This window comes from Coregonus lavaretus (genome assembly GCF_964263955.1).
Source record: "Coregonus lavaretus genome assembly, chromosome: 25".
NCBI lineage: Eukaryota > Metazoa > Chordata > Actinopteri > Salmoniformes > Salmonidae > Coregonus > Coregonus lavaretus.
In genome coordinates this window covers 36,803,652-36,816,510 of record NC_140012.1, presented here as the reverse complement: position 1 = coordinate 36,816,510, position 12,859 = coordinate 36,803,652, and the positions used below count along the sequence as shown (strand labels likewise).

Genomic DNA, 12,859 nt, shown 5'->3' with positions numbered 1-12,859 from the left:
AGTACCCCCCCCCTAAAGGCGCGGACTGCGACCGCGCCTCAACTAAACAAAACAGGGGAGGGCTGGGCGGGCATACCTCCTCGGCGGCGGTTCTGGCTCCGGCCTTGACCACCACCCTCCAATACACCCCCCATAGTGCCCCTGGTCCAGTCTGGCCCCGCCGGCTGGAGCCGGACTGGACTTAACAGGAGCGATCCTTACCAGGCTGTCGACTCGCACCCCTGGCTTGGTGCGTGGAGGAGGAACGGGCCTTACCAGGCTGACGACTCGCACCCCTGGCTTGGTGCGTGGAGGAGGGACGGGCCTTACCAGGCTGACGATGCGCACCCCTGGCTTTGTGCGTGGAGGAGGAACGGGCCTTACCAGGCTGACGACTCGCACCCCTGGCTTGGTGCGTGGAAGAGGGACGGGCCTTACCAGGCTGACGACTCGCACCCCTGGCTTGGTGCGTGGAAGAGGGACGGGCCTTACCAGGCTGACTTCTCGCACCCCTGGCTTAGTGCGAGTGGCAGGAACAGGCCAGACCGGGCTGGCGACGCGCACCGTAGGTTTGGTGCGAGTGGCAGGAACAGGCCGGACCGGGCTGGCGACGCGCACCGTAGGTTTAGTGCGTGAAGCAGGGACAGGCCGGGCTGGGCTGTCGACGCACACCGTAGGCTTGGTGCGTGGAGCAGGGACAGGCCGGGCTGGGCATTCGACGCTCACCGTAGGCTTGGTGCGTGGAGCAGGGACAGGCCGGGCTGGGCTGTCGACGCACACCGTAGGCTTGGTGCGTGGAGCAGGGACAGGCCGAACCGGGCTGTGGAGATGGATAGGAGGCCTGGAGTGAAGAGCGGCCACCACCCGTCCTGGCTGAATGCCTACCCTCACAAACTCTGTGTGAGGCATCCGCACAGGACGTACAGGGCGGTGAACCCCTGGCCTGGTGGCCTTCTGGATTCGCCCCCTTTTCTCCTCTGTCAGCCCCGTCGTCCATGCCGTGTGCCCCCCCCTAAAAATTTTCTGGGGTTGCCTCACGACCGTCCGACGACGACCCTGATCACGCCGTAGCTCCTTTCTACGGCGCGCCTCCACCGTCTCTTCTCCCGGCGCTTCCTCCCATGTCCAGCCCAAGAACTGCCCCTGGACACGCTGCTTGGTCGTTGCATGGTGGGTTTTTCTGTCAAGGTCGAGGTAAGGAGTAGACCAAGGCGCAGCGTGATGAACAAACATGACTTTAATTAGTTAAAGCGTCAAAATACAAAACAAAACACGACTCGTGACGTCCACGGTATCAATGACCGAACACGGAACAAAAACCCACCACCACAAAGGGAAAACATACAGTTAAATATGGCTCCCAATCAGAGACAACCAGCCAACAGCTGACACTCGTTGCCTCTGATTGGGAGTCACTCAGGCAAACATAGAATTAAACACAACAGAATTTCCAACATAGAAATACACACATAGAAATGAACACACCCTGGCTCAACATAATGAGTCCCAGAGCCAGGGTGTGACAGTTGATCAGATTTTCCTGTGTGATTTCAGTGTACAGCTTCTATCATTACGGCTGTATAATTTATTTAACAACGCAGGAACACATCCTAAGAGCGGTCTTCCTGGCCTGATGAATATCTGATACAACCATTGTTATGTAGCAGAGGAAAAAACTACAGAAAAACATATGATATTTAGCTCTGAACAAAAAAAACTTTCCTCTCAACAGTAGGCTATACACGTCAATAGGTGCAACACTATGTGCAACATGAGCCATGCTTCAGTGGACAAGTTCCAATATCTACTATACTATATTTTCAGGTAAGGAAGTGTAGCGGAGGTGGTTCGATGAACCACACCTGTGTGATGAGTAGGGCTGTGGTGGTCATGAGATTTCGTCAGCCGGTGACTGTCAAGCAAATAACTGTCGGTCTCACGGTAATTTACCGTTAATTAACATAAAAACATTTAGCATCTCCTGGCTTCTACGCATAACCTACAAGCCACTGATGCAGGACTTTGGAACATCTACATTTAAAAAAGTCTAATAAATCCATGTAATTTACATTTTAGCAGACACTCTTATCCAGAGTTACTTACAGTTAGTGAGTGCATACATTTTTCATACTGGCCCCACGTGGGAATCGAACCCACAACCCTGGAGTTGTAAGCGCCATGCTCTACCAACTGAGCTACACCATCACAATATTGCCTACACCATCACAATAAATCCATTATTTATTTTGGACCGGTCTTAAGAAACATGATATGAAGAAAATGTAGTCTATTTCAGAAGAACAGAATAGCATACTCTGAGTTGTCCTTATGTTAGGCCCTGATCTGGCTATGCCATATGGCTGTCGGCTACACTAGTTCATTTAGCAGAAAAGATTTGGTTAGAAATCCATGGCATTATTTTATATTATTTTATAGTGTGAAGAATACAATTGAACAAAGCTGAATAAAATATAAAGGATATTTTCTCCAAACGATTTATAATAATAATAATATGCCATTTAGCAGACGCTTTTATCCAAAGCGACTTACAGTCATGCGTGCATACATTTTTTTTGTGTATGGGTGGTCGCGGGGATCGAACCCACTACCTTGGCGTTACAAGCGCCGTGCTCTACCAGCTGAGCTACAGAGGACCATTCATGTAACTTTAGTTATTCTACAAACGTTGGGCTATATGTTTTGATTTGTAATACATTCTAACATACATACATACATACATACATACATACATACATAGAGAATATATAACTATTTGGTAAAATACCAAGTACATCTTATGGCAAGAACAGATCAAATAAGCAAAGAGAAACAATAGTCCATCATTACTTTAAGACATGAAGGTCAGTCAATACGGAACATTTCAAGAACTTTGAACGTTTCTTCAAGTGCAGTCGCAAAAGCCATCAAGCGCTATGATGAAACTAGCTCTCATGAGGACCGCCACAGGAATGGAAGACCCAGAGTTACCTCTGCTGCAGAGGATAAATTCATTAGAGTTACAAGCCTCAGAAATAGCAGCCCAAATAAATGCTTCACAGAGTTCTAGTAACAGACACATCTCAACATCAACTGTTCAGAGGAGACTGTGTGAATCAGGCCTTCATGGTGGAATTGCTGCAAAGAAACCACTACTAAAGGACACCAATAAGAAGAAGAGACTTGCTTGGGCCAAGAAACATGAGCAGTGGACATTAGCCCGGTGGAATGTGTCCAAATTGGAGATTTTTGGTTCCAACCGCCGTGTCTTTGTGAGACGCGGTGTGGGTGAACGGATGATCTCCGCATGTGTAGTTCCCACCGTAAAGCATGGAGGAGGAGGTGTTATGGTGTGGGGGTGCTTTGCTGGTGACACTGTCTGTGATTTATTTAGAATTCAAGGCACACTTAACCAGCATGGCTACCACAGCATTCTGCAGCGATACGCCATCCCATCTGGTTTGGGCTTAGTGGGACTATAATTTGTTTTTCAACAGGACAATGACCCAATACACCTCCAGGCTGTGTAAGGGCAATTTGACTAAGAAGTAGAGTGATGGAGTGCTGCATCAGATGACCTGGCCTCCACAATCCCCCGACCTCAACCAAATTGAGATGGTTTGGAATGAGTCGGACTGCAGAGTGAAGGAAAAGCAGCCAACAAGTGTTCAGCATATGTGGGAACTCCTTCAAGACTGTTGGAAAAGCATTCCAGGTGAAGCTAGTTGAGAGAATGCCAAGAGTGTGCAAAGCTGTCATAAAGGCAAAGGGTGGCTATTTGAGGAATCTCAAATATAAATGTGTTTAACACTTTATTGGTTACTACATGATTTCATATGTGTTATTTCATAGTTTTGATGTCTTCACTATTATTCTACAATGTAGAAAATAGTAAAAATAAAGAAAAACCCTTGAATGAATAGGTGTTCTAAAACTTTTGACCGGTAGTGTATGTCTTAAGACATCTCAAGACATCTTAAGACGACAGTGATGGCTGGGTATGTCTGGGGTGTTGTTTTTTTTGTTGCTTTTAGAGAGGCAGGTGTTGTGATTCCACTTGTGGTTGTGCAAATGTGAATTAACTACTGAGGATTCTTATTCATCTCATTTTCTGTGACGAGTACTGAGTATACAAAGAGGCAGGACGCAGGAATTAACAAGGTCAAGGTTTACTTAAACAATGAGCAAGAGAAATAACAAACATAGAGTAAACGACACGAAGCTAAACAATCACACACAACATCATCCAGAACATTCCAGGGCTAAATAGGGGTGGTGATGAGATGATGAGGTGCAGGTGCGCTGGAGGTGATTAGGGTGCGTTGGGTTTCCATTCTGGTGTTGCCGAGGTGGTGCGCTCAGACCGGTGGCTCAGTAGAGGGGAGCAACGGGAGGGACGTGACATTTTCATCTAGCCTATAGCAGTGGTGTAAAGCACTTAAGTAAGTACTACCTACGTCGTTTTTTGGGGTATCTCTTCTTTACTTTAATATTTATATTTTTGACAACTTTTACTTTTACTCCACTACATTCCTAAAGAAAAGCATGTACCTTCTACTCCATACATTTGAGTGATTGTAATTTACCACTGACTCATTCTATACAATTATGGACCTGAAAGTGAATTTGGCCCAAAACATGATCATTATTCTGCATGGTTTGCTAAAATATGCTGCATTACAAAATTGCTGGATCGTATCACTGGAGCATAGTGATTAATCTTCACTGCAGATATAGACTAAATTAAACAAAATACAGAATATTTAACAGACTATCATAACTCCTAGTCGCCCGTTGAATCCATAATGCACAGTCGACCAAATGGAGCACCAACAACTTTCTCCAGTTACAGTATTCTTACTGAAGCAGTTAGCTACAGATCAGAGGAAATGAACAAGGTTGCACAATACAACCTCTCATACTACAGTGTTTACTGCACATACAGCTCACACATTGGTAGACTATGACTTGAAACGTTAGCATACTAAAGTCGTGACAAGGATATGAGTCTATGTTGAAAACCCATAATGCCTCTTTGTTTTTTAATGTAAAGATGATGTGTGCTCTTTAACATTAGAGGTGTTTGTTGACTATTTCTTACAATGATTTCCTTGGCTATCACTTTCAATTGACTGGTGATAATATTACAGTGCATTATTCAGCTAATACCTCAATTGATACAAATGTTGTACAATAATTACTGGCTACTGGTAAGCTGCGCCTTCATTTTCCCTGCAACAATATAATAGTCACGCAGAAATGCAGATTACTAACACTCAAATGACAGGATGCCAATGATCTTTGGTTAATATTCCTAATCCTGAGAAATGCACATCCAAAATTAGCATCAATATCCATCACTTTCAGACCGTTCTCTGTTTTCTCTGAAGGTGCAGTTCTCTATTTCTCTCTGCCGTTACAACATGTTAATATAATCAAACCTCGTCAGCCTTGATGTCATGAGTCAGATGAAAGATCAAAGTGTTTGTAATGACATATTTCACAATGATCCTGACTCATTTCCTGTATGGTAGTTACTATGAAGGCCTATGTACTTTAACTTGCGGTCCTGTGTGGCTCAGTTGGTAGAGCATGGCGCTTGCAACGCCAGGGTGGTGGGTTTGATTCCCATGGGGGGGGGGAGTATGAAAATGTACGCACTCACTACTGTAAGTTGCTCTGGCGGGAGGTAAGCTTGGCTTATATGGTGTCGAGTAAAGCTTAAACCATGTATTTAGATTGTAGGTAGGTAGGTAGGTATTGTAGGTCGTTTATCTAGGTAGTTATTGTAGGTTATTGTATTCGGCTGAGCCCGGTGAAGCAAGAGGCTAGCTAACTCACTACCTGGACCAATAAAACTAGCTAGCTAGCTAGCTAGCGGGTAGCTACTGGTAAATATTAGCAACTGTGGATAGTTGTTTCCAATGTTATTTCACGCTTAAGAGTACCTGTAATTATGCCCGAGAGCATCTGGTCAGTGTGGCGGTGGCACAGGAATCCTCATCTCTCCCAAGTGGACATTCTCTCTTTTTCTCCTGACCCATCTGTCTATCTCCTCATTTAAATTCCATGCTGTCACAGTCACTAGCCCATTCAAGCTTAACATCCTTGTCATTTATCGCCCTCCAGGTTCCCTTGGAGAGTTCATCAATGAGCTTGACGCCTTGATAAGTTCCTTTCCTGAGGATGGCTCACCCCTCACAGTTCTGGGTGACTTTAACCTCCCTATGTCTGCCTTTGACTAATTTCTCTCTGCCTCCTTCTTTCCACTCCTTTCCTCTTTTGACCTCATCCTCTCACCGTCCCCCCCTACTACTCACAAGGCAGGCAATACGCTTGACCTCATCTTTACTAGATGCTGTTCTTCTACTAATCTCATTGAAACTCCCCTCCAAGTCTCCGACCACTACTTTGTATCCTTTTCTCTCTCACTCTGCCCCTAATCAGATGGTAATGTGCCGTCGCAACCTTCGCTCTCTCTCCCTCTAGTCTCTCCTCTTCCATCCTATCATCTCTTCCCTCTGCTAAATCCTTCTCCCTCCGATCTCCTGATTCTGCCTCCTCAACCCTCCTCTCCTCCCTTTCTGCATCTTTTGACTCTCTATGTCTCCTATCCTCCCGGCCGGCTCGGTCCTCCCCTCCTGCTCCGTGGCTTGACAACTCATTACGAGCTCACAGAAGAGGGCTCCGGGCAGCCGAGCGGAAATGGAGGAAAACTAAACTCCCTGCGGACCTGTCATCTTTTCACTCCCTCCTCTCTACATTCTCTTCCTCTGTTTCCGCTGCTAAAGCCACTTTCTACCACTCTGAATTTCAAGCCTCTGCCTCTAACCCTAGGAAGCTCTTTGCCACCTTCTCATCCCTGCTGAATCCTCCTCCTCCCCCTCCCTCCTCCCTCTCTGTGGATGACTTTGTCAACAATTTTGAAAAGAAGGTTGACGACATCCGATCCTCATTTATTAAGTCAAATGACACCGCTGGTCCTGCTCACGCTGGTCCTGCTCACACCCTATGCTTTGACTTCTTTCTCCCCTCTCTCTCCAGATGAAATCTTGCGACTTGTGACGGCCGGCCGCTCAACAACCTGCCCGCTTGACCCTATCCCCTCCTCTCTTCTCCAGACCATTTCCGGAGACCTTCTCCCTCACCTCACCTCACTCATCAACTCATCCTTGACCGCTGGCCATGTCCCTTCCGTCTTCAAGAGAGCGAGAGTTGCACCCCTCCTCAAAAAACCTACACTCGATCCCTCCGATGTCAACAACTACAGACCAGTATCCCTTCTTTCTTTCCTCTCCAAAACTCTTGAGCGTGCCGTCTCTAGCCAATTCTCCTGCTTTCTCTCTCAGAATGACCTTCTTGATCCAAACAAGTCAGGTTTCAAGACTGGTCATTCAACTGAGACTGCTCTTCTCTGTGTCACTGAGGCTCTCCGCACTGCTAAAGCTAACTCTCTCTCCTCTGCTCTTATCCTTCTAGACCTATCCGCTGCCTTTGATACTGTGAACCATCAGATCCTCCTCTCCACCCTCTCCGAGTTGGGCATCTCCGGCGCTGCTCACTCTTGGATTGCGTCATACCTGACAGGTCGCTCCTACCAGGTGGCGTGGCGAGAATCTGTCTCCGCACCACATGCTTTCACCACTGGTGTCCCCCAGGGCTCAGTTCTAGGCCCTCTCCTATTCTCTCTATACACCAAGTCACTTGGCTCTGTCATATCCTCACATGGTCTCTCCTATCATTGCTATGCAGACGACACACATTTAATTTTCTCCTTTCCCCCTTCTGATAACCAGGTGGTGAATCGCATCTCTGCATGTCTGGTAGACATATCCGTGTGGATGTCGGATCACCACCTCAAGCTGAACCTCGGCAAGACGGAGCTGCTCTTCCTCCCGGGGAAGGACTGCCCGCTCCATGATCTCGCCATCACGGTTGACAACTCCATTGTGTCCTCCTCCCAGAGTGCAAAGAACCTTGGCGTGACCCTGGACAACACCCTGTCGTTCTCCGCTAACATCAAAGCGGTGTCCCGATCCTGCAGGTTCATGCTCTACAACATTCGCAGAGTACGACCCTACCTTACACAGAAAACGGCACAGGTACTAATCCAGGCACTTGTCATCTCCCGTCTGGATTACTGCAACTCGCTGTTGGCTGGGCTCCCTGTCTGTGCCATTAAACCCCTACAACTTATCCAGAATGCTGCAGCCCGTCTGGTGTTCGACCTTCCCAAGTTCTCTCATGTCACCCCGCTCCTCCGCACACTCCACTGGCTTCCAGTTGAGGCTCGCATCTACTACAAGACCATGGTGCTTGCCTACAGAGCTGTGAGGGGAACGGCACGTCCTTACCTTCAGGCTCTGATCAGACCCTACACCCAAACGAGGGCACTACGTTCATCCACCTTTGGCCTGCTAGCTCCCCTACCTCTACGGAAGCACAGTTCCCGCAATTTGCTTCTCTGGCACCCCAATGGTGGAACAAGCTCCCCCACGATGCCAGGACAGCGGAGTCACTGACCACCTTCTGGAGATACTTGAAACCCTACCTCTTTAAGGAATACCTGGAATAGTATAAAGTAATCCTTCTACCCCCCCTCCCCCTCCCCCACCCCCCCATTTAAAAAAAAGGAAAAGAAAGTGGTTGTCCCACTGGCTATCATAAGTTGAATGCACCAATTTGTAAGTCGCTCTGGATAAGAGCGTCTTCTAAATGATGTAAATGTAAATGGATAAGAGTGTCTGCTAAAATGTAAATAATTCCTCGATACATTTTCCAACAATTCTTTGAAACATTGACCACCAAACTAAAGGGAACGGCAGCTCCTGGCATGATGCATATAACTGTAAACATGTATAATAGTGTTAAACGACACGGTAATATGCAATAATTAATACTAAATTGGTATTATTAATTCATAGAAATGCACACCAGTAGCATCCCATGAACCACAGCAAGCTCCCCTTTTGACCTCTACAGTGTTATTCATATCATTACTTTTACTATCATATATTACACCTTAAGTAATTGAGGTTCACTATGTTTGTTATCGTCTATAGGGGCACAAAGGGTTGAATGCCAGGCCAGCCAACCACTATAAATGCAGCCAAAGTTTCCATGTGTTTGATACCCCTCCATTCACTCCATTCCAGCCATTATTATGAGCCGTCCTCCCCATCACCAGCCTCCTGTGCACTCAATACACTATAACTCGTCACACTATCCCCAGGTCCTCTGCTAAGAACATAGAAACACTTGCTGCATCAGTGAGAGGTAGGTGACCTCTTGCCTGAGAATGTGAAATTGACAGTGCACATTGGCTCTCTCAACGTGAGTGCTAATTTTCTCAAGGGCTCTGGCCGTTACAGATACATTTACATTACATTTACATTTACATTTACATTTTAGTCATTTAGCAGACGCTATTATCCAGAGCGACTTACAGTTAGATACAGTACAAGTATACCACACAAGATCTATGACTATACTGAAGAATACTGGTGAGCATTGATACAGAACCAGTCCAGGTGAAAAGCCATCCTACATACATGGCAGGTAAGCAACAGCTTTCTCATCTGTAGGACACTAGTATCTACCATTACCTGACATGCACAACAAAACCAACCCTTTAAGGTACTCTACGCAACAACTCCACCAGCAGATAACCCTACATGTCTACATCCCTTTGAGTAAAACTTTAAAAACATTATGATGAGATATACTCTTATCACATGCACCTTAAGACAAATGTCCATAGCCAATTTAATTAAATTACTGATTAGAACCCTTGTGGAATTCCTTAAATTACTACAACTTGGGAAGAGATATCATCTCAATCACTAGCTAATTATTTCTACCAGTTAATGGGAATTAGCTATTTACACACACATATGGACTATTTTCTCCCCTTCAGACATTAGTAATAGCTAGTCTAATATAAAAATTCCCATAGATTATTCAGACGAGGCATGCATTTAAAAAAAATGTGCAATGATTTACATGATTTACACATACTCGTAATGCATACATTACACAAATGTAAGCAAAACATCTAACTGAAGAGGAATAAGTGATATCATTGGTATAATTTCAGTCGTATTGGCAGCTGTGGTTATGGTGTGGTGCAGTTATAGCAGCAGCGGCAGCTTTCTGGTACAGTGGTAGCAGTGGAGGCAATAGCACGTTTGTACCATGGTTAACTGAGGCATTACCTTTTTTAAAGCCAGTAATGACACACGGCTTAGAGGTCTGGCTGTCAGCTTCTGAATTGCATCAACTTTTTTTGTCTGATTATGTACTTTTTTGGGCGACCTGACCAAATTCACATAGAAATGTGAGTTATAGATCTGTCATTCTCATTGAAAGCAAGTCGAAGAATAGGTAGATATGTTCTATGTGTGCTATTTCTACGCTTCCATTTAGTTTTTGCATATTTTTCTTTCGGCTTTGTACTCCAGCTTCAAACAGCTGAAAATACAATATTTTTGGTTATGGAAAATATATTTCACAGCGGTTTGGTTGGTACAATAATTCTCTACACTATACTTGCTTGTTTAAACAGAACAGGCAAACTATTAGAATTTTAGAAACCAGGAAATGGTGGAGCGATTTCTGCATAGTGCACCTTTAAATTGCTGAACAAGCTGAATAGTTTTTTTGTTGGCCTCTTGCCCGGTTTCACTGAAGTCAAAACCACTCTGTAAAATACAGTCCTGAAGCTCTCCTGATATATTTCTGTAAATGTTCTTCGATTCCATTTAGTTTAAAACAGATAATTTGTTCTCCCACCAGCTATCTGCATACCAAAGTTAACCATCAGCACCACTGAACCATAAAAGCTTGGCTTCCATGATTGGGGGCAATAGTTAGGCTATTTCAGGTCTCATGGATGGGAATGTAGGATGGCAAAGCCCCACTATAAAGGAATCACCAAGGTCATATTTGCTTTGTGTAGGAACACCCTTTAAAGTTATAAGAACACCCTGACCTGCTTTTCAAACAGTCAAATCTCTAAATATTGGTTATTGTTTGTGTGTGTGTGTGTGTGTGTGTGTGTGTGTGTGTGTGCATGCGATTGCCTGTCTTATCTTCATCTGAGTGTCTGTGATGATAGTCTGACACGAAGTGACAAGCAGGCACATTATTTTAGATTTTTTTTTTTGTAGCCTACTATTTAGTAAAATGGAGTTGAGTTCGAGGCTGAATTTAATTGGGGAAAGTTTCTCTGACTATCGGTCTCCCTTACAAATCCAGTAACACATGCTATGATTCAAGTGTCCTGTATTTCCTCTTGGGTGGCACTGCCAACACCAACGAGGAACCTTTGAATAAATAAGTTATATAGCTCGGTTTAATGTATTTTAACGCACCTTTGGTTACATTAGTCTGATTAATTTGAACCAGTGAATCCGCACTTTTCAGTCTCGTGCGTAATAACCCGCAGTAGCTAATCAGTAAAGGTCTCCACCCCTTCATCTCCCAACATACAGTGTGTGATGCCTGTGAACACAATGGACTTGTAGACAAAACCGATAAAATAATCTACAACTCATTGATAATTGTAGCGATAAAGACCGGCCAACACAATGACACGTTACCTTCGGCAAGCAGACGCATTGCATGAACAAATGAGGAGTCCAGCGTATCTTTCTCGGCCATCAGCTCCGGTAAGCATTTCTCCTGATCCATGATAAGGTATCTCTCCTGTTCACCGCTTGTGCAGGTGAGACGAGAAAAGTGATGAGCGTCGGAATGCGCGTCTCGCTTCCACTTGGTAATTATCTTTATAGGTAGGCTACCGCAAGAAAAGCCGTAAGGAATCTCTCCAATTACACGTAATGCTTGACTGAGAACTGAAAGGAATTCTGGGCTATAAACACATCTCTCCAAATCCCGCTCAATCGCGACTCCCTCCTGGAGAATCGGCCACCTTAGCAAGAGAGACTGCGTGGCGCTCCCCGCCCCTCTGAAACACGATTGGTCATATCAGACAGACTATTCGCAAACAACAAATCTCAACACTGTTATCATAATGAGATGTTGTAGTAGGCTACAGCGAATATTTTCCTCCCTCAGCCGCTGTCCTTGGTGCTGAAAATCTCTTACATGTGGAAGCAAGCAGATTCATTTTAGTAATTTAGCAGACGACCTTATCCAGAGCGACTTACAGTAGTGAGTTCATACATTTTCATATTTGTTCATACTGGTCGCCCATGGGAATCGAACCCACAATCCTGGCGTTAGCAAGTGCCGTACTCTACCAACTGAGCCACACGGGACACAGATTTACATTTACATGTTTAGTCATTTAGCAGACGCTCTTATCCAGAGCGACTTACAGGAGCAATTAGGGTTAAGTGCCTTGCTCAAGGGCACATCGACAGATTTTTCACCTAGTCGGCTCAGGGATTAGAACCAGCGACCTTTCGGTTACTGGCACAACGCTCTTAACCACTAAGCTACCTGCCGCCCCACAGATAGAGTGAAGATAGCTAGGCAACCAATACACCTGTTTAATATGAATGAAATGCCATATCTTAGGCTACCATGTATTAGTGCCCATGTATTGTCACTACTCTATTCCTTTTACTAGACATAAAGTATTTTGACAATACGTTTGTGGCAGGTGAGAACTGTCAATCTGGAATTCGGTTGAATTTCTGTAAGGCAAGAGCCATTTTACACAAATTGGTCTGAAAGAGAAATAAATGAAATGGTACAGATCAAACATCTCAAGGCATTCCTGATATTAATTTACACAATATAAACGAGCCATTACAGTTGATTGTCACAATAGTAATGTGACTTTTGTTTTGTTCCAATGCAGTGAAACACTAAAGTGAGAAGAGGTGTTTGTTTTCATCTCCATTCTATTTGTGAA

The 12,859-nt window shown here is 44.9% G+C and overlaps 1 protein-coding gene across 1 annotated transcript in view; it reads right to left on the bottom strand.

The window, feature by feature from the left end:
• Positions 1–11,877, bottom strand: part of LOC311100505 (KH domain-containing, RNA-binding, signal transduction-associated protein 2-like) — a gene marked incomplete at its 3' end in the record, with an annotated part of 95,916 nt that extends 84,039 nt beyond the window's left edge. The window contains exon 1 of the mRNA XM_084141427.1: positions 11,577–11,877. Within this exon, the coding sequence (XP_083997553.1) occupies positions 11,577–11,667 (91 nt within the window). The 5' untranslated portion in view covers positions 11,668–11,877. The remainder of the gene's footprint in view (positions 1–11,576) is intronic.
• Positions 11,878–12,859: the final 982 nt, after the last annotated feature.